We start from the raw sequence: 23,954 nt of genomic DNA on the forward strand, positions 1-23,954 counted from the left end.
TAAAACTTAATACAAAATCATAAATAATTTACTAACTGCTTTGTAAATTTCAACCACCCTCACAATTTTTCTAGCTAATGTTCGAAAACCTGCAAGTTGATAAAAAGACTAATGCCTCGTTTGATAGTTGTTGTATGAGAAAGTGTTGTCTAGAAAAGTTTATTGACTGAGAAAGAAACCATATTGTTTGATTGTACATCTGACTGACTCTGTTGAGTGATGAAAAATAACTGTATTACTATGTTGTTCTGATTGAAATGGTCATCCTAAATCATATGCTCGAAGAAAAGAAAAAAAATATGTAATGTGTCAGAAAGATATGATTTTGAACTTTATGGGAAAAACATATCTTATCGGGGAAGACATTTTTTTTATGTGCAAATCAAACAGTTTTTTCGGCTCATTCAGCCAGAAAGATCTGTTTAGGCCTGGAAATATGTCTATCAAATGGACCTAAAACGGCAAATTGAGGGGACTAATATGATTGATTTTTCTTCCATGAGGGGGCAAATATGAGACAATGTATAAACCAAGAGGACTGGAAATACTATTTTCAACGTTCACAAAATATCTTCCCAAATCCCAAGACTTCGGAATTTGTCGTCCCCCGATTGCAAGTCCACGACCACAACCATCAAGCCAAAAAGCGATGTCTTTAGACACGGAACGAAGTTGGCGTCACGCCTCCTCTCATCACGGTAATCTTCCATAACTGAACTCGGCATCGTTCCAGAACGGAGTGGTTGCCGGAATAACGACAGAATGAAAGTCGATTACTCAAAAGCAGCCAAGAAATGGCTCGAAAACAGTTCAAAGGTCCAATTGGATGGCCTCGCACTTCAAGGAATGCGGATTGATCGTGTTGAGATAGGTTTGATACGTTGCGATTTCGTCATTCCAGATCATCTATCGGTGAGTTTATTGATCGATTGCGCCATCAACAACATTCATCATCATATTGATCCAGTAATTTACGATCTCGTGGTGACTGGTGAGTAATTTATTTACTTATTTGCTCTGTTCAGGATGAAAATGGAAACTGGCACGTCGGAGCGATGTCGGTTTTGATCGACGATATGGCGGCAGGTGCGGTGTTCTCGTATTGTGGATGCAATCTGGCAACTGTTGATTTCACTATGTCCTTTTATTCGTCGGCTAAGGTCAATGTAAGCCATTTCTTCACCTCTCTCTCTTCTCTAATCCTGTTCACTAATTAATTCTCGGTCCATTTTCTCAAACCATAGTTTTGTTGGTATCACCAACTACACGATCCATTAGATATCAGGATTTAATCATCAATTCCACCCTATTTTTACCCCATTGTCTAACAACTTTCACCAAAAGAAAATTAAACTTTTACTTAATACATAATCCTCATGTCAAGTGTCAACAGTCATGCTTTTTCAAGCTGTAAATGCTCTGCTCCATGCTTCCTGACTTTCTGCATAGTTATGTTTAGGGATGTGCGTTTGGACTAAATATCCGAACAGAAACGAAACCCAGACCTGACCAACCTCTGAATTAGGACCGAATAAGTTATTTGGGTCGGTTCTCGTGTATCTATTTTTGCCCAATTCGGGTTTCGGGTTATTCGGTCCAGGTTACCCGAATAAATGTTTAATCGGGCCAAAAAAACCGATCCGGAAAGTGAATGGTCACTTGAACCGAATAACCCAAATAAACCGAAATGACCCGAATAACACAATTAAGGAAATTCTATATCTAGTTCAAGAAATAATATATTAACTTAATATTTTTTTTCTTGAACTAGATATAGAATTTCCTTATTTAGGTTATTCAGGCAATTTCGGTTTATTTAGGTTATTCGGGTCATTTCGGTTTATCTGGGTTATTTGGTTCAGAAGCATAGTGTAAATGTTTATTTGGGTTATTTCGGTCCTTTCGGGTTAATAACCAAACCGAAACCCGTATTACCCGAACCGAACCGGTCCCGTATTAATATAATCGGTCCGGGTTTCGGTTCCCACTTTTCATCCAATTCGGGTTTCGGGTTCTGGTCTGGTCGGTTCCGGCCCGAAGCACATCCCTAGTTATGTTCATTTCATGGTCAAACTACTAGTTCATAATCAAATAGATGATCTGGAGTACATTAAATCATGTTGATGTTTGGACTCAGAATCACTAATGAGTTTTTTCCTGCTTGCCTAATGATTAAACAAGTCTAAATGTATTTCTACTCTGAGAATTGCTGCTTACTATTATGGTTTATCACTCACTTGTTAGTAACAACTTTTGCTTTGACATCGGCTTTTTTCTCAAAAAAATTAGGAAGAAGTTGAGATAGAGGCAAATGTGGTTGGAGAAAAGGGCAATCTAGTATCAGTAGTGATTGATATAAAAAAGAAAGGCAGTAAAGAGAAGGTGGTTGTCGGGAAACAATGGATGCGTGTGATTCCTTTCAAAAGTTTACAGGCTGGAAAAAGCAAGCTCTAAGTAACCACTCATACATGTTATGATCTTTATTCATCTTTCCCAACTTTTTGTTTTCATCCCCATATTTAAACTCTCTGTATGTAAAGTCTATACCACATAGCATCTAAAATGAAGAATAAGTTAATCTTTGTATGATAGTTAATATTATATCCATATATAACAACAGATTATAAATCCTTGAGAGACCCATGGTTTTTTTTGTAACATATACATATCTGATCCTAGCTACTTGAGGGCGCCACATGTTCGCCTGAATTGTCAATTTTCTCACCTTTTGGTACAACTTTATCTGCACATGGACCATAAGCCCTACTACACGCAACATAATAAAAAAAGTTCACTGAACTCAGTATAGCAAGAAGCCAATAGTACCTCTCATAATGACCCTTGTTTATATCAGTAGATATCCAACTCACTTTTCCACCCCTTTTAGTAAGAGCATCCACAGTGCTTAGTATCAAACTAGCCAGTAAGCTTGCGACACCTGACCCAAGCATGTATAGAGAAGATGCTATGCTTGACATACTCTTTGGGAATTCAGAATAGTAAAACTCTGTTTGGCCTATTATGTTCAACGCCTCTGCTAATCCAATAAGAACAAGCTGTGGAATAAGCCACTTTGCTGACATGTTCACCACTGCCTTAGAGTCATTCAAAAACCCTTCTTCAATTGCTTTAGTTTTCCTTATGTGCTCTACAATTCCCGAAAGCACCATGGCCATTATTCCAAAAACAAGACCTGCCCCCATTCGTAATTTCACACTTATGTATACCGGTTGCCCTTTGATTTTTGACAATAAAGGGAGGATAACTCGGTCGTATAGTATGACCCAAATCATTATGGTTATGATTACAAAGAAGGAAAAGGATCCTGCTGGGATTTCAAAGCTTGAAGTGATATGTCTATCCATTGTATTGGCTTGGAGGACTGGAAATGAACTTTGGTTCATGGTCACAGCTAACATGATACTTGAAGACCACAATGGCATCACTTTAATAAGCGCCTTTAGTTCTTCAACTTGCTCTATTGTGCAGACTTTGCTCATCTCTTCAGGTTTCCTACTTATGCAAGCCTTGTTTAAGAACCTTAAAAGGTACCATAAACTGATTTAGTCAAAGATCAATATTACCTAGAATTAGAAAGCAACAACATATTGATTGACTTACCTCAAGGTATCTGTGGGCATAGTTTTTCCATTCGTATCACTCACACTCAAACAGGGTAATGTGAGGTGTCTGTTTTTCCAAGCCATGGATATGACTTTGCAGAAGCTAGTAAACATGCTTTTTTCGACCTTTACGTTATAGTAAAGAGGATAAGCCACAACAAAAACGAGAGTAGACAAGAACATGAGAACGACCGGGATCCCGAAACCAACTCTCCATCCTTGATGATCTTGAATATAAACAATACCAGTAAACGCAATAAGAACAGCCACAATAGCTGTCGCGTAATACCACCCGAAAAAACTCTCCAATACCCTCTCTCTTTTCGGATTATCCTTACGGTCTATTTGATCCGCCCCAAATGCTAACGAACATGGTCGTACCCCTCCAGCTCCAACCGACATAAAAGTAAAAGCCAAAAGGAGGAGACCATACTGGAGAGGTGTCGGTGACGCACAGGATCCTGGCACCCGAACATTACAAACCGGAGGTTTTGCTCCCGGGATCACCGTAGTTAACCATAGAAGGATCATCCCCTGGAAACACATAAACAATGGTTTCGTAGTTAGTTCAAAAGTAGGAACTAACTACAGTTGCACATTGACCGGGCCGGACTTGCCTGGAATGATTGACCATGGCCCGGTCTGAATGTGCAACTATAAAGAGAGTACGTAGGATTGTACCACGAGACTGAAGATGGAACCGAGAAAAATGGTGAGGAAGCGGCCGAGAAGGGAATCGGAGAGAAAAGCACCGGCGATGGGAAGGAGATTGGTGGCGGCCGACCAAATTAGGAGGATGTTTGTACCGAGGGCGACGCTTGTATGGTAATCGGACATAAGGTATATAATCATGTTTGGGAGTAGACCAAAACTTGCCACTTTTTCAAATGATTCATTTGCTGTTGCCATAAGTTGTAACCAATCACAAAACTATGAGTAAATATAGTTTCACAATCAAATTGAAAAAATAAATAGACAAGGTATGAATACCTAAGATGAATGGCATGGTTATTATACCACCCTTTTGCCTTCCTGTAGACTTTTTCTCTTTCATTTCACTTTCTTCTGTCAAAGGAACATCCATCTATCTTTATGTGTGATATGAAAAGAACACAGAGAACAATAAGTGCATCATCAATAACCAGTTTTGCCAATAGATTGTCTTAATCCGATCATGAGTGATGTTTTAATGAATGAGTTGCCAATAGATCATCTAGACAGTTGCCGAAAGTATCTTGGAATTGTACATGAAACTAAAATTCTCTCTTGCTGACGATTTGTTTTGCATGCTTATATGGTTGACATGAACTTTGTAAACAGTTGTGCAAAAGTAATAGATTATGTATATATGTTTGGATTTTGGTATGTGACAAAAGAAAAGGCCTTGGTCTTGGTGTTAGCTTTAGTTTAGTAGGATAGGATTGTTGGAATGATCGTTTTATAGCTGATGTTTCCTGTTGTTTTTAGTATCCATGAGCCACGTGGGTGTAGGCCGGGTTTTGTTGAAAAGTTTATTAACAATAGTAATTTGTTTTTAGTGGTATTTACCGACTAGTTTTTGGCTACTTTTTTTAGAGCGTGTTCGGCACGGAGCGTTTAGGAGCTTTTGAGATCTTCTAGCTTCTAGCGTTTGACAAAACGCTCCGTTTTGAACAAAAAGTCTTGTTTGGCACTACAAGCTTCTAGCGTTTAGTTTAAACAAAATGCTCCAAATCCAAAAACTACTTCATTTAGCGTTTAACAAAACGCTACAAGTTACAAGCTACCCGCTACCAGTTAGTTTTGCCGAACACGCCCTTAGTACATGTAAAATATAAATATGAAAAAACAGAAAGGAAATAAAAAAAGTAAATCACACTCTCTGGATGGCCCCACATAAACCCGTCTTAGGGCCCACCACTTGAGCACTGGACCCGGCTTGTGAGCCTGAACAAGCTTAATATCTAAAGCTTGGGCTTAGCCTCAATTAGACCGCCCAATAAGTTGATCCCGGAGAGCTCAGCTCCGTTGTATCCCTAATATAAATTGTTAAATACTTTAAATCTTTTACTTATAACTATTAACTTAACTAGTTTAGTAAAATACATAAAAAATCAAAATCAACTCAAAACGACCCATCAACAAACAATGAGAAGTTTCCTTGCTTTTTTTCTTATCAACTAAGAACAACACGTTAATAAGTCTAGATGAGTAATTAGTGGTAAAATTATTAAAAGAATAAATTGTTTAGTAATGTGAATACGTTCAACCTTACATAATTATTTTCATTTCCATGCATTCTCACTAATTCTTATTCATTTTTGTTTTCACGCATCGTTTTTCACTCATTTTCATTCTTATAGAATACGACTCAATAAACATTCTGACAGAATGAGAATAATAATAAAAAAAGTATATAGTAACCTTATAGACGATTTAATTGGTGAAAATACGTGATAATAACATTAGTTATGTAAGATTGAACGTATTCACATTATCAAACAACATATTTTCTTTGTCATTCTTACAGAATAGCATTGTCCACACATCCACACAATAGATGTTAATCCACATTTGAACTTTTATATATATATATATATATATATATATATATATATATATATATATATATATATATATATATATGAACCTAATTGTCCAATGTCTTAGAGTTAAATATTAGACTTTGATTAAGATCTTATTGTACAAACAAGCATATACCAATTATACCATTCTTTCTAGATGATATCGTTAGAGAAATAATGTTTATTACTTTATCCGTTTTTTTAGCATAATGTAAACAATGAACTTTCTTTTCTTTATAATAGCTTGCTTGAGACATGTCTCTTTCCAACAGAAAAAAAAACGATGTTGAATTTTATGTTTTGTTGTATATATTTGTGAGCCTTTTCATAAAATGTATTGAAACCATTATCGTTTCAAATTTAGATTAAACCATTGTATTATTCAATGTGGTCCCTTATTTATTCTTGTAAAATATATCTTCCATTAATTATGTATATATAAAAAATAAAAAAATAATAAAACAATAGAGAATGACTTACTTAAACATGACAGTCCCAAAGCAATTAGATCAACTATACATAAATGGACCAAAAATAATAGAGATGATGGAAGCTTATTGTTGAAGATATCGACATACTAAGAGTCGGGATGTACATGATGAACTCAAACACTCAACAAAGCAATTAGATCACGAACAAGATGGATGTTGATCTTAATGCGATTGGTGTGTTGATTTTGCACATAATTGGGAGCCATGTAGACGACACTTACACTATTACAATACATAATAGTTGCTTTGGGAGGCGAGTAATGAAGCTTTTAAAAAAGATTGTGTAACCAACAAGTTTCTACAATGACATTCGCAAGCCTGCGGCATTTGACCTAAAACACTACCAGAAAATGAAATGAAACCCAAACCCTGGCTCAATGTTGGTGGACATTCTTGGAGCCATTGATATGATCAAGAACCTCGAAATACATAATAGTTGCTTTGGGAGGCGAGTAATGAAGCTTTTAAAAAAGATTGTGTAACCAACAAGTTTCTACAATGACATTCGCAAGCCTGCAGCATTTGACCTAAAACACTACCAGAAAATGAAATGAAACCCAAACCCTGGCTCAATGTTGGTGGACATTCTTGGAGCCATTGATATGATCAAGAACCTCGAAATACATAATAGTTGCTTTGGGAGGCGAGTAATGAAGCTTTTAAAAAAGATTGTGTAACCAACAAGTTTCTACAATGACATTCGCAAGCCTGCGGCATTTGACCTAAAACACTACCAGAAAATGAAATGAAACCCAAACCCTGGCTCAATGTTGGTGGACATTCTTGGAGCCATTGATATGATCAAGAACCTCGAAATACATAATAGTTGCTTTGGGAGGCGAGTAATGAAGCTTTTAACAAAGATTGTGTAACCAACAAGTTTCTACCCTTGAATTTTCACATCACATGCGTTTTAATTTAGAATTTTTGGGTTACCGATAAATACACGGATAGTATGAATTTGTGAATTGATTCTTTTTTAAAATAATCAAGTTTTAATAAATATGCAAACCTACAAGCATATGTTTTTTTATACATATTTACTATTGGATGTTAGCATGTTTAAATCTTCAAGGACAACATATAAGTTTAAATATTGAACTGCTTAGACTCTTTTGACTCATGAGACAGGTAAAATGTTTCATTGTTTTTATTTATCCATTCTAACATTATACAGTGTTAAATAATTTGAGGTACACAATTTTAACTCAACTGAAAAGAAACCTATAAAAAGTCAATATTATAAAGGATTGGCGACTTAATGGACCATTGAAATTACAAGAACATTGACATTTGGTTATGTAGGTTCAAATCAATGAAACTTGAGGTGCACTGAGGCCGTAGAAGGGAGCACTCCTTGGGTGATTGTGATTGGATGACTTTCTTACCATTTGAAACACAACCAATGAAATTTTTTATTTATTCAAAAAAAAAAAAAAACCAAGTGTGGCACCACTCCTTGGGTATGGTATGAAACCACACTTTTATGGTAAATGGTGAAGTGGGGCCTAGTGTGAAGGGAGTGCAACTTTTGTGGCACCACTTAAGGTTCCACATTCACAACCTTTGTCAACTTTTTATGTGCTTTTCCATTCACATCCATTTCCACAAAGTTTCCGACATCATCTAATTCAAGGCAAGCATCCTGATTTTGTTGGTCCTACATAACAAAAGTTAATTTGGTAAGTAATTAAATTTTTCAAAATTTAATGTACAATGTAATACCAATGCATGCTCCTGTTGTTCTGACATGTTTCCCCATTTCTTTTATTTTCCTCGAAATTTCTTAGATTTATTACAGTCCTTTGTGGCGCTTTTGTAGGAATGGTCCCTAGTCTCATTATTACAGATACTATTAGGGCTGAACATGGTACGGTACCACTTGATTTTTACTCAAACCGTGTACCGTACCAATTATAGTTGGTATAAATTTTTTGCTACCAGTACCATACCAACTATACTTGGTACCAACTTGTTTGGCTACCAACAAGTTTGGTTGGTACAAATTGGTAATGGTATATTACCAGCATTGATCTAATTTTGAATTGTAATACTTAAAGACTAGTAATGATATGGGACACTTTTATTGTCTAGTAATATAAATTAGTAAATTAACTATTCTAGTTACTAAGAAATTTTAATAAGTAACTTTTCAGCTTTTTAATCTAATGTGGTAATAACTATTGACTAAGTCTAATGTCTGATATCATACTTTTAAAATCGTAAACAATAAACACTTGACATTTAAAAATACGATTTCGATTTTTTATAATATATATATATATATATATATATATATATATATATATATATATATATATATATATATATATATATATATATATAATTGGTTGGTACGGTAATACCGTGGTATTTAAAATTTAATACCATTATCATACCAAGTTTACTGAATTGGTACGGTACTACCAACCAAACATGTTGGCTACCAAATATATTGGTAACCAACTTTCTTGGTTCGGTTGGTAACATGTTGGTTGGTTCTCCTTGGTACATATTTGACAGCCCTAGATACTATTAGAGTAAATTAAACGAATGGTCCTTATGGTTTAGGGTAATTTGCACGTTTGGTTCCTAACTTATTTTTTTAACTCAGAAGGTCCCTACTGTTTGTTTTTGTTACGCGCTTGGTCCCTGCCTTACCTAAAAAGACTATTTTGCCCTTGATTTTTTAATTTATTTAAATAAACACACCCCCAATCTCACCCCTCACCTTACCTTATCTACTCCCCCATTTTTTTCCTATTTAAATAATAGTCTTTTTAGGTAAGACAGTGACCAATCGCGTAACAAAAACAAACAGTAGGAACCAAACGCGTAACAAAAACAAATAGTAGGGACCTTCCGAGTTAAAAAAATAAGTTAAGGACCAAACGCAAATTATCCCAAACCATAGGGACCATTCGTGTAATTTACTCATACTGTTATAGATACTGCATTTCACCATATTCCCAACCTGGCTTATTTTATGTTTCCCTTCATCCTCGAGCATCTATTTTCCTTTTTGTTGTGGGCCTACATGGCATCCTCCTACTCTTGGTTGGAAAGCAATTATGTGATTAGTTTGTGGCCACAAGTCACTACCATTCATTGGTATGATGTTCATTGTATATCATCTTAAATACATTTCCTTACTAAACCAATAACGTAAGGAGTAGCCACATAATATCACATCCAATATCATACAACTCCCCACATTCTACAGTCATAAGTCATTCATTTGTGATAGGTTAACTGTAAACTCCACCATCCCATTTATTTGGATCCAACAGGCACCATTTCAAAATGGATGTTTCCAATGGTATTAATATTAGAATAACAAAAAATTCGGGCAATTAAAAAAATACTCACTTCAATCGAAATGTTGTTCTACAATTATTACGCCTTACACCCTTACCCATCCAATACCATACAACTCCCCACATTCTACAGTCATAACTACTTACTATACAACAGTTTTTTTTTCCAACTCACCCTTACACACTCCTTATAAAATTCATACATCTAAACTTATCACTCTCATACGTGCAACTTTCCATCCATCATTAAGTGATTTATAACATACGTAAGACTTATTCAAATATGTTGTTCCATTGGACATAATGTCAACATCCATTTGGGCTATGGAACCAGGGTTATACCTCCTTATTTCTTCACTATAACTCCAGAACATAAAATTGTGTTCCTTCAATGACCATGAGCTCATTGATTGCATGATTCCTTACCCTACGACATGGGGATAGGCTTACTTTTATGTCCAATTTCTTGGTCACAACTGCTTTAAGTTTCCTTAGTAACAAGTGTTGGTTAACTAGAAACTCCCTTTAAAATGATTCCCAATCCATTTATAAGTAATGATGGTGCCAATGTTCACGTTTCTAGTGCAACAATGTTAAGAGATTTAAATTGGAAAGCATCTTCATTTTTGCCGGTTCAAGAAGCTCATAACCTAAATAGACAATGAATATCATTTTCATATTTTCGACATCTAACTAACAACCTATAATGTTAATTATTTTACCATCAAAGACTATAACCATTAGCAACTACGTAGTTTCGTAAAAATTCTTTTGGTGATTCAAATCGCATAACCAACAGTGGATTCTGAAGCTTCCAATGTTGGATAGGATCATGGATAGAGAAATATAAGTTGCGTTTAGTTACGGAAAAACAGTTTTCATTTTCTATTTTTCGTTTTCCCTTTTCAGTTTTCATTTTCCTTTTTCATTGAAAATTTTAGAAACGCGTTTAGTTAAAACTTATTCATTTTTCATTTTCAGTTTTAGAAAATTAGAAAACGTGTTTAGATGTGTATTTTTCTATTGGTTTTCATTTTTAGAAAATAGTTGCGGCGGTAGGGTGGGGGTGGGGGCTGCGATGGTAGCGGGTGGGCGGCGATGGTGGTGATGACAGGCGGTGGTGGTGGTGGCGGCAATCGTGGCAGTGGTGGTGATGGCGGTGGCGGTGGTGGTGGTGCTGCTGATGGGGTAGTGGTGGTGGTGATGGTGATGGTAGGTCGGTGATTGTGGTAGTGGTGTTGGGTGGGTAGGTGTGTGTGTGGGTGTTTGTGTGTGTGTGTTTGTGGGGGTGGGGTGGGTGGGTGTGTGGGTGGGTGTGGGTGTGTGTGTGGGTGTGTTTTTGGGGGGTGGGGGCGGGTTTGTGTGTGTGTGTGTTTTTGTGGGGGTGGGGTAGGTATGGGTTTGTGTGTGTGTGTGTGTGTGTTTGTGGGGGATTGGGTGAGGGTGGGGATGGGTGTGTGTGTGTGTGTATGTGTGTGTGTTTGGGGGTAGGGGTGGGTGTTTGTTTATGTGTGTGTATGTGTGTCTGTTTGTGGGGGTGGCTTTGTGTTTGTGTGTGTGTGTGGGGAGGTATGGGGGGGTGTGGGTAGGTAGGGGTGTGGTGGGTTGGAGGTGTAGAGGTGGGGGTAGGTAGAGATGGGAGTGAGTGTGTGTTTATATTTTAGAAAAAATTTGAAATTATAAAAATGTGGAAAACAATAATTATTGGTTTTCCAAAAATTTCCAACTTCTTTGTAATTTTAGAAAACGGAAAATTTTCATTTTCCGTGAAAAATTTAGAAAAATAGACGAACTAAACGCGTTTTCAAAATTCTCATTTTTCTTGGAAAATTTTTCCGGAAAACGGCCCATTTTTCCGCAAGTAAACACACTCATAGCTTCTTGGTATTATCAAGTGCACTTACATTTTGAGATTCATCTATTCTTCCTTTGCTAAAAAACTTTTTTTTTGAAAGATCCTTTGCTAACTTGTTATTTATAATGTTGTTAAAAGTGGGAGTTATCTCATCTTTCATAACATGCTCGTAGGGAATTTCTTTATAGGAAATGGTATCCTCCAACTATTATTCTTCCTTGGAAAATAAGGGCATTTCATTTGTTTCTGGTGTTACCTCATCCTATATCTACTCAAACAAATGCTCATTAAATTGATCATCGTAAATAGGCATACTACTACCACTTGCAGAGGCGAGTCTAAAATAGAAAACCATGTGGTTTCATAACCAAGTTCAACCAGACCGATTTAACCATTTAACCAAATAACTGGTTCAACATGTATAAAATTTGGTAGTGAAAGGCCCAACAAGCTTATAATGTGAAAACATGAAAAGGGAAGCGTTTATTTAAAATGGAAAATCCCCCTCATTACTTTCTTTTTCAAGTCCATGTAGGACTCCTTCATGCCACCTAATATGATATGTCTTCTATTGTTTATAGTTTATACCTTTTTCCTTCCTTTTTTATCCAGAAATATTATGGTATGTCCTTCAAAATATTTAAGGCATATACCAAAGAAAAATTCTATAATTTCTTATACAAATTAAAAAATTAGGTGGCTCATGCGTGTGACCCACCTTGACTCAATAAACTCGTCCATGACCACTTGTATACGCGTAATCAACAAATTTGATGTAGTCCAATTCATCTTGAAGCTTTCCTAATGTTTAAGATAGTGACTCACCATAAACACCATAATAAACAAAATCACATCCATCCTTAATCACCTTCATGAGCTCATCCTTCAAATCTTCGATAGACAAAGCTACATAATCGAAATTTGGAAATGTATCAATCGTGCCTTCTACATAGCATAGAGGGTCGGATCTTCATGATCGTACTTTCCTTCCCTTTGTTTTCGATCTTCATTACTCATATAAACATTTGATTTTCATGATTTCATTCATTTTAGAAGATCATGATCGTACTTTCCTTCCCAACTACACAGACTGTTCGAAAAAAGTAGAAGTTGGTATGGTTGGGAATGGGGTTGACTGGGATTAGACAACCAACATTGGCTTCTAAAGCACTAAACGACACCTTTTAAGCCTAATTAAATTGTTCATTTCTTTTTAAATTTCAGAAATAGTCAATATGTCAGGTTAATGCGACTTAGACTCTACGTAAGCCAAGACAAGAGCTGACTAGGAGTAGACAATCGTAAGGATAAAATATGGTTTTCTAAATAGTTTATATAAAATTCATACAATTCTTCTGTTAATCAAAATAGTATATGATAACCTTTTGCAATTCTCAAGATCTTTTAGTATAAATCATTGTGACCATTTTAGGATGATCGCATCTCAATTATAAGTTATAACTATAACAAAGTAAAATACCACATTTCCTAAAAATTTGCCTATTTAAAAAATAAATCTTTTATATGCTTTTACAATCAAAAAATTATTGAACCAGATATTTGAGACTTTACAATATTACAAAGTACAAATTTGAATAATGAAAATGCATGGTTGTTTTCTTTAAAGATGCTAATGTTACAAAATAAATCAAACCAAAACTATCATATTTTGTACCTAAAATAAAGGATAGATATTAATAAAAAAGATAGGCTAACATATTGTACTATTTACACACCTTGATTGGGACCATATATACTACATAGTTTTATAGTTTTACAGGTTATTGTTAGAATATTCATAACATTTTGACCTAATTAATAGAAAAAATCTCTCTCTCTCTCTCTCTCCCCCGCTCCCGCTCTCTCTCTCTCTCTCTCTCTATATATATATATATATATATATATATATATATAATGCTAGAATACCGACTAAAAATTCGGAAACCCCCTTTTTTAGTCGATTTCGTAGATTCATCTAGTATTATGTATTTTTCCGTCAATTTTGTCAAAATATTGAGACTTTTTTCAATTAACCACTAACCAAAATATTTTGGGACTTTTTTTAAGATTATCCTTGAATTAATATGTATTATTAGTAACAATTTATTTATAAATATAACATATCTTTTATTATAAACAAAATAAATACAATCATTGCTAATTTCTATGAATGAAAATGTGGACTAAGTACTCCTTTATTGTTTGATAACCATTTCAAACTATCTACATTCCTCTTATGCATCATGGTAGATGTCGTGGTGAGATGTATTATGTTTGTGTTCCTTTTTTGTTTTCTTAATCTGACTACAACCTAACATTGATACCTTACATGGTAACAACTATCAGCTAACCACATATATATATAGAGTGAAAGAGAACCTTGAATAACAATTTAATAGTGATGAAGAATAGATACTAGGGTTTACATAAATCAAAGAGCAAAGAAGATTTATGGAAGAAGATGAAATTGATTAACAACGAAACACAATCGATTGATTGTTCCAAGGATTTACCGTCTCTCACGGCCTATCAAGCTTAGAGCCGATACAAACGTATCACAATATCAAAAATATCTAGACATGCTTTAACGTGACTCTTCTCTATTTATTCTTCTTTCTAACCTACCGACTTAAGTTATTTCCTGTTTTACCCTTTATTGGGCCTTCTAGACAAGACTCTTGCTTTAATAGTATTTGGGTCAATTAATTCTATCAGATAGATAATCACTCTCCACTCGTTTCCAATTAAATTGTCATTCAAGGTTTATTTTTCACTTTCGATGGATGTGTTTTAGCTGATGGTTGTTATCAGGTAATGTATCAAGGTTGGATGCTAGTTAGGTTAAAGAACATAAAAGGATCACCATCATCAGAAAAACACTCACAAAGTGTATCCCAGCACAACATCGATGGTAATGTATAAGAATGAAGAGTTTGAAATTGTCGGCAAGCAATAAAAGAGTATTTAGTCCATCATTTGTATTTCCTTTGTTTATAATAAAAAAGATATGTTACATTTTTGATGATTTGTTAATAATAATATACATTAATTCAAAGCTAATCTTTAAAAAAAAAAAAATCTCAATATTTTGGTTATTGGCTGATAACAGGATAACCTTCATAAAAGTCTCAATATTTGACCAAATTATCGGAAAAAAGACGGAATATCAGGTAAATCTGCGAAACCGTCCAAAAAAAGTTTTTCCAAAATTTTAGTCGGTTTGCCGTCATTTTCTTTTAATTAAGCCAAAATATTGTGACTTTTTTAACAATAAGTCTATCTTTATTCAAAAAAATTTACATAAGCCCATCTTTATTCAAGAATTTTTACGTTTTGGGCTTTCGCTGGGATGCCTTTTCATTTCAAAAGGGGTAATAAAAAAAGCATGTGCCCACCAAAAGTAGCTAACATATATTTGCTTTTCCAAGGTAAACATCAATTCCTTGATAAAATGGCACTATTTCTTTCTTCTTTTTACACAAATCTACAATTGTCCTTGATCTCTTTTTTTTATTATGTGGTTCTAGTTGTAGGAGTAGCATATACTTGTTGTTATTAGTTGACAATGGAACCATGTTGCATAGCAACAACTGGTTCACTACATTTAGAGCACCGGAATGTTGTAGTTGCAGCACACCGTGTACTAAGACAGTAGTAACAATACCTGCCAACCCAAACCCAACAACAGTAACCATCATAATTACTATCTACCTTTAAGTTGTATTATAGCATCCTACTTTCATTTCTTATTATCACAACATTCTACTAACAATTTTCTTTTTTACGTACTAAGACATTGGTTGGACCTTGAAACGTCTACCCAATCATAACATTGCACATTTGTACTTTCAAGCTTTAATTCTTATTAATATATTATACTTTGTCTAATCTGAGGAATTATAGCAATTACAATTGCTAATTGCTTTAATTAGGTAGATTTTTCAATGTTGTAATATGAAGAAATGAAAGTAAGATACTATAATAAACAAATCAACGAAAGTACATTGCTAATTCTTGCATTTAACCCTCTATGATCAAACCAAGAGAGTTTCAGATGTCTTGATCACAAGTCAACAAAAAGACCAACCATCATAAGCATGTGGTAGAACATAATGTTATTCATGCGCCATGAGTTTTTAAGTTGATTAAACAGAAATGGTCCCTGTGGTTGTATGTTTGTCATTTGATCCCTAAGTTTGCCATTTGTTACGAAAAAAGGTCCATGTGTTTACTAAACCATGGAAAATGAGTCGAATGACTAAAATACCCTTATTTATTTTCTTTAAACATTTCCTTTTACTGTTTTTTATTAAAATAATATTAAATGTGGTCCCCACCCCGTAACAAATGACAAACATAGGGTCCATAAGGTTAGAAATCGGAAAGTTTATTATAGTCATTTCACATGGACCAGTGACCTTCCTTCTCCTTAACAAATGACAAACATAGGGACCACAAGGTTAGGGAAAAAAAAGTTGGACTGCCAGTGCAACAATCATACAAATACAGGGACCATTTCTGTAACTTACCTTTGATTAAATGTGGCAAGCATCAAAATCAAAGTTTTGGAAAATATTATGTGTGTAATTACGTACCTATGGTGGCAAGGAAGAGCTACATATGCGATTGTTGGACTGGCCTTACAGATGGGGCATAATGTATCATCCCCCTCAGAACCTGAAGACTTGTCCTTTGAAAATGGACGAAAAAGACTTTTCATTGAAGATGAATTGAGAATAGGAAGTAGCAGCAACAACATTTCCTGCAAATGCATAACAATGGGTATGTAACTACTTCATTTATACAAAAGAGGGAAGATTGGTAAAATTACACCGATGAAGCAAAATAGAATTACATATAGTAGTAAACATAAATTTATGCACACACAACCACTTTACAAATTTTGATGATAAGAGGAAAAAACCAACATTCTACAGCGTTAATAGTAGGGCTTAGAAGGGGTATTCAAGTCATTTATACAAAAGAGTGGAGAACTGGAGATTGGAATTGAAATCCATGAGTTTATGGAAAGGAAGGTTGAATTCCATCACTCATGGGATTTTGTAAATTCCAACGGAATTCAGTTCTGTAGTCATTTGCAACCAAATACCAGAAATGGAATGAAATTGAATTCCAATTCCAGCCAACTCCTACAAAATCCAGCTAATCAATATTCATAACAACGAAAATTACCGAGAATTCATTCCAAACTAACTGGCGATTCATGTATTCGAAGCTAACAGCACGATTCATATGAGGGCTCCCATATACAAGTCTGGCTCCTAGAGCTCTCTCAATAAGATTCCTGTACCTGTAAATAATATAATATACAACTAATAATCATGTCTTAATTTCTAGATTCAGTCATATATCATATATCAGGATATATTTAGCCATGTTTTTTATATTATATGTACTCCCTAAGTTTCTTCGCCCTTTAACCCAAGTAGCTATTTGTTGGCATCTAGTACCATTTTATAATGAAATTAAGTCACTTGAAAAGATAGTTATAAATAAGTTCCAGCAGCACTAAGCCATTAACATATTCCAATTAGCAAAACCATCAAAATGAAGAGGTGCTTAAAGCTCATTGCATACCTCCCAGAGTAAAGAAAAATAAGCAAATTGGTGAAAGATGCAGCTTTATAAAACCCTTCAGTACGTTGGATTATAAACCAAGCTCGATGACCCGCTGACCTCTGCCCATGGAATGGAAGGGGTGAGAGAAAAAGAAATTGGGACCAAAAAAGAAAACAAAATTTTAATTTATTCATCTTCATTTATTATCATACTGAGGGGAGGGCAGGATTGCAATTACAGAAAGATGAGGGTTCAACTATCTAAACATGGAATAGCATATACCTGATTAGAATCAACCCCTCGACGAAAAGCAAAAAAAGACTGTAGACGAGTCCAAATATATTGTCCACCAACTGTAGCAACACAATACCATATCTTCTGAGCAATAGTGAGTCCAGGTCCCTCCAAGCCTGTTCTAACTGGAGAATAGATTTGAATTAATTGAGATGTAAGGCGACATGGTATTGGTCACAAACTCACAAGGAGAACATGGTAGAATGGATATAATCATATATTTCAAACTTCTTACTTTCCCCTCTTGTAGTCATGGCATGCTCATCTCTATATCGCAGATTCATGAGAGCATTTCCTGGAGTAGGTTTATCAACCCAAATGGAGAACCTCCAAATGAGAAACTCAAGGAAAGCATCAAGCTCAGCTTCGTACTGAAATAGCAATCCTGGCTAATCCCAAAAGGATGAGATTTGGTAAGAAATTAAAGATGGAAACAAAAAGAAAAACCTAGATTATTTCATAATATACCTTCATTACAGAGAAAACCTTGACCAATTGCTCTTTCAACATGGCTGACATCTCAACATCAAGTCTCGCTGCATCCACCTGGTTAACTCTTGATATCACAATTGGAATTGCAGACTGCAGAAAATTCACCAACGAATCAATTAGCTATGTGTTAAAAGAGAGAGGAGATAAGGTACCTTCATGGATATGAAAAACCACTTGTTTACTCCTAGAAAGATGTTGATGAATTTATATGAGGTCCTTGCGCATTAAATTTGTTTCCAATAACTCAACTAATTCACTCTGAGATTAATCATATGAGATTCCTAATCCTGAACGCTGATTTTGCTTCTAACAGCTTAATAAACGATCATTCTGAGTTTAATTATTTAGTTCGACATTAGATTCATAACCTGAACATTGATTTCGTTTGGATTAACATGACAAAATCTGAATTAATAGAAAGCAAACTAAACAAAACCTACAGTCAATACCTGAGAAGGAGGGCGAATGATTTACCTGAGAAGGAAGGACGAATGATTTCCAGCGCGGTGATAATCTTTCATATGTATTAACCCAAGCAGCTTCAGCTGGAGGGATAACATTTGTCGCCGTCGATGATGGCGATGATGAAGATGATGCTGTCGCCAGGGTTTCTCGCATCATATAAAATTTTCAAGTGTATAGTTTTCTACGATTATAGCAGGAACGGCACACCGATGCCAGCAACACTGAGGAACTGGAATCGGGATGCCGGGCGATGTTTAGATCCAAACGCCGTGTGTGATTTGGTTTGTGAGACACCACTGGCGGAGAATGGAGATGGTTTCCAGTTACAGTTTCACGGTGGAACCGAGCAGTGGAGAACCGGAGATAACTTTGATTTTTTTTTTTCTTTTTTTATTGTTTTTTTGAAAACCTCAAATTAGAAAAGGCATGCAAGTGCTTTCAAATCATTCCATTGTTGAGTGTCTAGGCGGGTCTAGAAATGAACGGTTAAGAAACTTCAACTTGAGATTAATTGGGTGGTATTTGTCTTTTTGAAAATATATTTTTTCACTATTTATGTTTGCGAGTGTGAAAAAAAAAATACACATTTGTCTTTTTAGAAAACTATAGATATAAAAAGGTTTGATCGACCTTTTTAAAAAAAAAAAAAAAAAATTAGCTTTAGTTTTTTGAGAACTTCTTCTAAGTTGTAACCTTGTTCTTTCAAGCGCCCCCCTCCACGAGATCTTTTTCACCCCATCCCCCTCACGAGAGCAGTTCACGCCAGTCACTCCTCCAACGGTGCTGTTCAGTGTTCATGCCTCCGTCTCCCATCAATGGATTAAATATGTGCAATACAAAAGTTTGGATTTTTACATGACTTGGATGTTGGTAAATGAATTTGCTAAATCTGGTCAAATCACGATTAGCTAGAAAGATCTTTGAGTTTATATGGACTTATCACTTATGGTGTAAATACATGGACTTATCACTTATGGTTGGTTTAACATCCGATTCTTATGTATTTCTTCAAAGTACTCTTGGTTAATTCTCTTTTTATTGGATGAAGGTAGGATGGATGTTTATTGTTATGTTATCCGGAATGGAATGGAATCACTAATTCCAGTGTTGCCAATTGGAAACAGCCTGATAAATATGTATTCCAAATGTGGCTCGGTTGCAAAAGCTTTCTTCTGACCCACAAAGACCAAGTTTCAAGGAATTCGAATATTACCGGTAATGGTTATTTTAAAGATGCAGTTATAATTGTGTTTAATGAGAAAAATCAAGTAATGCCTAAATATGAAGAAAAAAAAAAGGATGTATATAGACTATAGAGACAGTTTCTTTGTCATGAAACATAATAACATAAAAAAAAAATGAAAATTCAAAATTGTGTGCATTTCTAGACCTGATACTGTAATTTGGCTGACTAAAATGTGAAGCTTATATTCTCCATACCAATTTTACAGTTTAAACCACCATCTTTTCCGAAATACCACCCGACACCCTCCCAATTTCCGAATCTATCTCATCAGCTACCTTCTTCTTCCCTAATCTCCTCAATCCCCTACTCAAAACCTTACCTACATAATCATTCGATGGAGAATTACAATTCCACCCGCCGGATTTCATCATCTCATATATCCTGACCGTCGATTCAGCCCTGTCAGCAGCAAGCAACGCCTTGATAAGCGTTATGAGTCCCTTCGAATCAGATGAAACCACGTCATCCACTTCTATGTCGAGGATCAGATTGTCAATATCATCCGTCATCCTTTTAGTCGCCATCGACGCCACCAGCTTCGCGTACAGAGATAGGTCGGTTTTGTACCAGTCCTCAGATCTGATGGCGGAGAAGACTTTGAGAGCTAGGTCGAACTGATCTTGACGGAGGAGCTCGTTGAAGGCGGCGACGAGGTCGGATTTGACGAGGCGAGATAGTGTTTTGGAAACGGTATCATTATTGGTGGGATCTGAACGGTGTGATCGTTTGAGTGATTGAACGGCTTGTATTGCCTCTATGCTCAGCGTTCGGCCTTTGTATAGCGGACCACGGTTGTCTCTCGGACCGCATCGAACTGTAGTATAGCATCTAGGATTTCCGATGGGGTTAAAGGCGGCGGAACGGTTGCAGGGAGAGCAGAATGGCAGATGAAGGCGGAGCGAAGACGCCATAAAGCGATGAGGATAACGTTTAAAAGATACGACTCTTTTGGAGGTTGATGAGATGAACGGAGCTGGGTACCAAAAATTACTATTTTACCCATACCTATATAGAAACTAGAAAATGAGAAAGAAGGGATAAAAGAAAGCCTTAGCTTTGGCAGAAAATGTTCTTTTTACTTTTCGACAGATTTTTGGTTCGTTTATGCCGCAAACTTGTCATTTTTTTTTCGGTTTTGCCATTTTTATCTGTAATAGCAGGTTTCAGGTTACCATAAATTATTTTTTACGAAAAACCTTTAAGTTTACAAATATTTTGCAAAAAAACCCTTAAGATTATAAAAGTATAAAATATAAATATATATTCAAAATTTGATAAAACTAAATGGTTTTTGAAAATTTAATTGTCAAAAGTGTAACGCCATGTTCTGAATCGTTATCCAGTTGGGTGTGGGTGATGTAAAATGTAGATGTTTCGGGCGTTCGGATTTGGTTTTGGAGCCAATAGGTATTTTGGTAAAATGGCAGCGGGCTTTCATGGAGATTGGATTTTCGTTTGGGAAATTTTATGGCAAGTATGAGTTGATTAAAGTGTAAAGCTTCTTGTTACCTTTTCATGGATATAAGGATCGTCGAAATCGGATTTATAACGAAGAAGTTATGGCCTTCGGAGTGCTTAAGGGTTTAAGAGAAAACCCTAGTACAGGGGCGTACCTAGGAAGTATGTGGGGCGTACTGTTGTGAAGGCTGATACACGAGGCGTAGTGTGGAGTACGCTTAGCGTACGGCGAGGATTGGATCGGGGGAGCGAGACCTCGTATGTTGGGCGTATGAGTAGTACGCGGGGCGAACGAGGGTGAAGTGTAAAACCCTAATTTTTTCCTATATAAGCTTTATGTTAGCCTCTTTTGTTCATTTCCTAGCCAGCCTCCATACCCTAAAAACCCTAAATCGACCCCTTAGCCTCTTAGTGGTGTTCTTGAGCTATTAAGAAGTCTTGGTGCTCATTTTTGGTCTTTGTGAAGGAAGAGGGGAATCTTGAAGTTGTCATGATTGGTGGAAAGGCTTTGGATCCAGAATCATCATCTTGTGGGAAAGCTTTCTAAGGTATCAAGTTTGCATCTTGATTTGTGTATGTTTAGATCTCTTCATAGTTTGTTGGTTATGCTTTTGGTTCTGTAACACCCATAAAATTCGAGTCAATTTAAAACTTTTTAAATCATTTGAAACCATTCAATTATTACAATTTGTTTTCAAAATAGTTTATACATCAGAGTTCCCAGAAATCATAATCATCAATCGAGGAAGTGTACGGTCACGCCTTCTCCTTCCCGCCGCCATCCGCTGAACCTGAAACAATAAACTGAAACTGTAAGCCCGAAAGCTTAGTGAGTTACCCCCAAAATACCAACCTCATATAACCATAATCATATCATATCAACAAATACATAACAACAGCATGCATAATGAGCCTTCAGCCTGACTGGACCGCCTCGCAGGGCCTACAGCCTATCTGGACCGTTCCCGAGCCTTCGGTATGACTGGACCGCCTCGCAGGGCCTACAGCCTATCCGGACCGCTCGTCGGGCCTTCGGCCTGACTGAATCCCTTTGCAGGGCCTTCAGGTTACCGGACCGCCCTAGGTATGTTGGCCTTCAGCACAAAGCAGGACTGCCTCAACCCATCCCCAAATCAAACCAACATGTGCACATAAATATCATACGCTAGCATATATAATAGTCAACCGATCTAACAGATCAATAATCATAACAACATCCTATAACCATGATACATATCTAACCGATCAATAACATGTCAACCATCCTATAAGCAGGATACCGATCTAACAGATCAATAATCATAACAACATCCTATAACCAGGATACAGATCTAACCGATCAATAACATATCAACCATCCTATAATCAGGATACCGATCTAACATATCACTAACATAGCATAATTCCATAAACCAGGATACAGACCTACCAGGTCACTAAGCATATCACCATCCTAATTACCAGGATGTAAATCAATAACCATATCATGCAATAAACTCGGATACGAATCCGATAAGGGCCGGCATTGGTGCCTTAGACCCTGTTTATATAGTGAGGAGAACTCACCTCGCAACTGACGTGCTGAAGTGATAAGCTCAACTCTCGAATCACCCTCACAAACTCCACCACCTATTTTCACCATAGAACCATATCCATAAATCTCTAATTTCCCAAAAATGCTCCCAGAAGTCAAATACTTAGCCCTTGGTCAAAGTCAAAGTCAACGGTCAAGGTCAACAGTCCATGTTGACCCGACTCGTCGAGTACAACCAACCACTCGCCGAGTTCCTTGCATAACTCGTCAACTCGCCGAGTCACTTGAGTGACTCGTCGATTTCCTAATGTTTGCGGTCGTAAACTCCTTGGTCAACTCGTCGAGTTTCCTTTCAACTTGCCGATTTCATGCGTGTCCAAAGGTTGGGAAAACCCTAGCTGACTCGCCGAGTCACTCTACTGACTCGTCGAGCCCACGACAATCTTTATCGGACTCGCCGAGTTGACCATGCAACTCGCTGAGTCCCTTCAGTCCTTCATCCATTCAGATGTTTTTTAAGCTGTGGCAAGGTTCCATATTGCAGATCCAACTTCCCAAGGCATGTTTATCACGTAAAGTTGCAAACTTTACGTGCATGCAAGGCTCTAAAGTGTCATAATGACAAAACCAAGCTTGCAATGGAGTTTTACACTTAAGGAAGGGTTCATACTTGCCAAAGTTGATAGCTTTATGGACTTACAAACCAAAGAGAGTTTAGATCTGAAGTTACAACTTCAGATCTGAGCTCATACCCAAGAATAGCTTCATAATATGCTAGAAAAGCCCAAATCTTTAACCAAATGAGATCTAGAATGAAATGAGGTCAAGGTAACGACTTGATACCTTCCAAAAGATGCCAACTAAGGTAGATATCAGATCCCCACATGTTCCTTGCTTCTAGCCACTTGCTCTCCAAGCTCTCCTTACAAAGATCCTCCTTCCAAAGCTTGAAACACACAATAATGGAGCACACTCATGGATTAGGGTTTTGCTGAACTCTCAGGAGACTGCAAGGAGGCCAAAGGAGGCTAATGA

At 36.3% G+C, this 23,954-nt stretch overlaps 4 protein-coding genes across 4 annotated transcripts; 1 reads left to right on the forward strand and 3 right to left on the reverse strand.

Annotated features, from left to right (window-relative positions):
• The first annotated feature begins 604 nt into the window (after positions 1-604).
• On the forward strand, positions 605-2,596 carry LOC145143937 (uncharacterized). Its single transcript, XM_079074833.1, has 3 exons — positions 605-912; positions 1,026-1,166; positions 2,290-2,596. Exons 1-3 carry the CDS (start codon positions 763-765, stop codon positions 2,452-2,454), a joined length of 456 nt encoding a protein of 151 aa, XP_078930959.1. The 5' UTR covers positions 605-762; the 3' UTR covers positions 2,455-2,596.
• A 79-nt stretch (positions 2,597-2,675) lies between these two features.
• Positions 2,676-4,707, reverse strand: LOC145114687 (protein NRT1/ PTR FAMILY 1.2-like). Its single transcript, XM_079050767.1, has 4 exons — positions 4,614-4,707; positions 4,305-4,522; positions 3,622-4,157; positions 2,676-3,540 (listed from the first exon to the last, which is right to left on the reverse strand). Exons 1-4 carry the CDS (start codon positions 4,705-4,707, stop codon positions 2,676-2,678), a joined length of 1,713 nt encoding a protein of 570 aa, XP_078906893.1.
• A 10,438-nt stretch (positions 4,708-15,145) lies between these two features.
• Positions 15,146-19,122, reverse strand: LOC145143953 (peroxisome biogenesis protein 2-like). The gene is made up of 8 exons (XM_079074834.1): positions 18,691-19,122; positions 18,193-18,306; positions 17,960-18,113; positions 17,713-17,849; positions 17,449-17,549; positions 17,044-17,161; positions 16,446-16,612; positions 15,146-15,514 (listed from the first exon to the last, which is right to left on the reverse strand). The coding sequence occupies exons 1-8, from the start codon at positions 18,835-18,837 to the stop codon at positions 15,406-15,408; spliced, it is 1,047 nt and encodes a 348-aa protein (XP_078930960.1). The 5' UTR covers positions 18,838-19,122; the 3' UTR covers positions 15,146-15,405.
• An 841-nt stretch (positions 19,123-19,963) lies between these two features.
• On the reverse strand, positions 19,964-20,897 carry EMB3123 (PPR containing protein). Its single transcript, XM_079074835.1, has one exon. It carries the CDS (start codon positions 20,836-20,838, stop codon positions 20,134-20,136), a length of 705 nt encoding a protein of 234 aa, XP_078930961.1. The 5' UTR covers positions 20,839-20,897; the 3' UTR covers positions 19,964-20,133.
• Positions 20,898-23,954: the final 3,057 nt, after the last annotated feature.

This window comes from Lactuca virosa, chromosome 1 (genome assembly GCF_052849685.1).
Source record: "Lactuca virosa cultivar CGN04683 chromosome 1, Lactuca_virosa_CGN04683_v6, whole genome shotgun sequence".
Classification (NCBI taxonomy): Eukaryota; Viridiplantae; Streptophyta; class Magnoliopsida; order Asterales; family Asteraceae; genus Lactuca; species Lactuca virosa.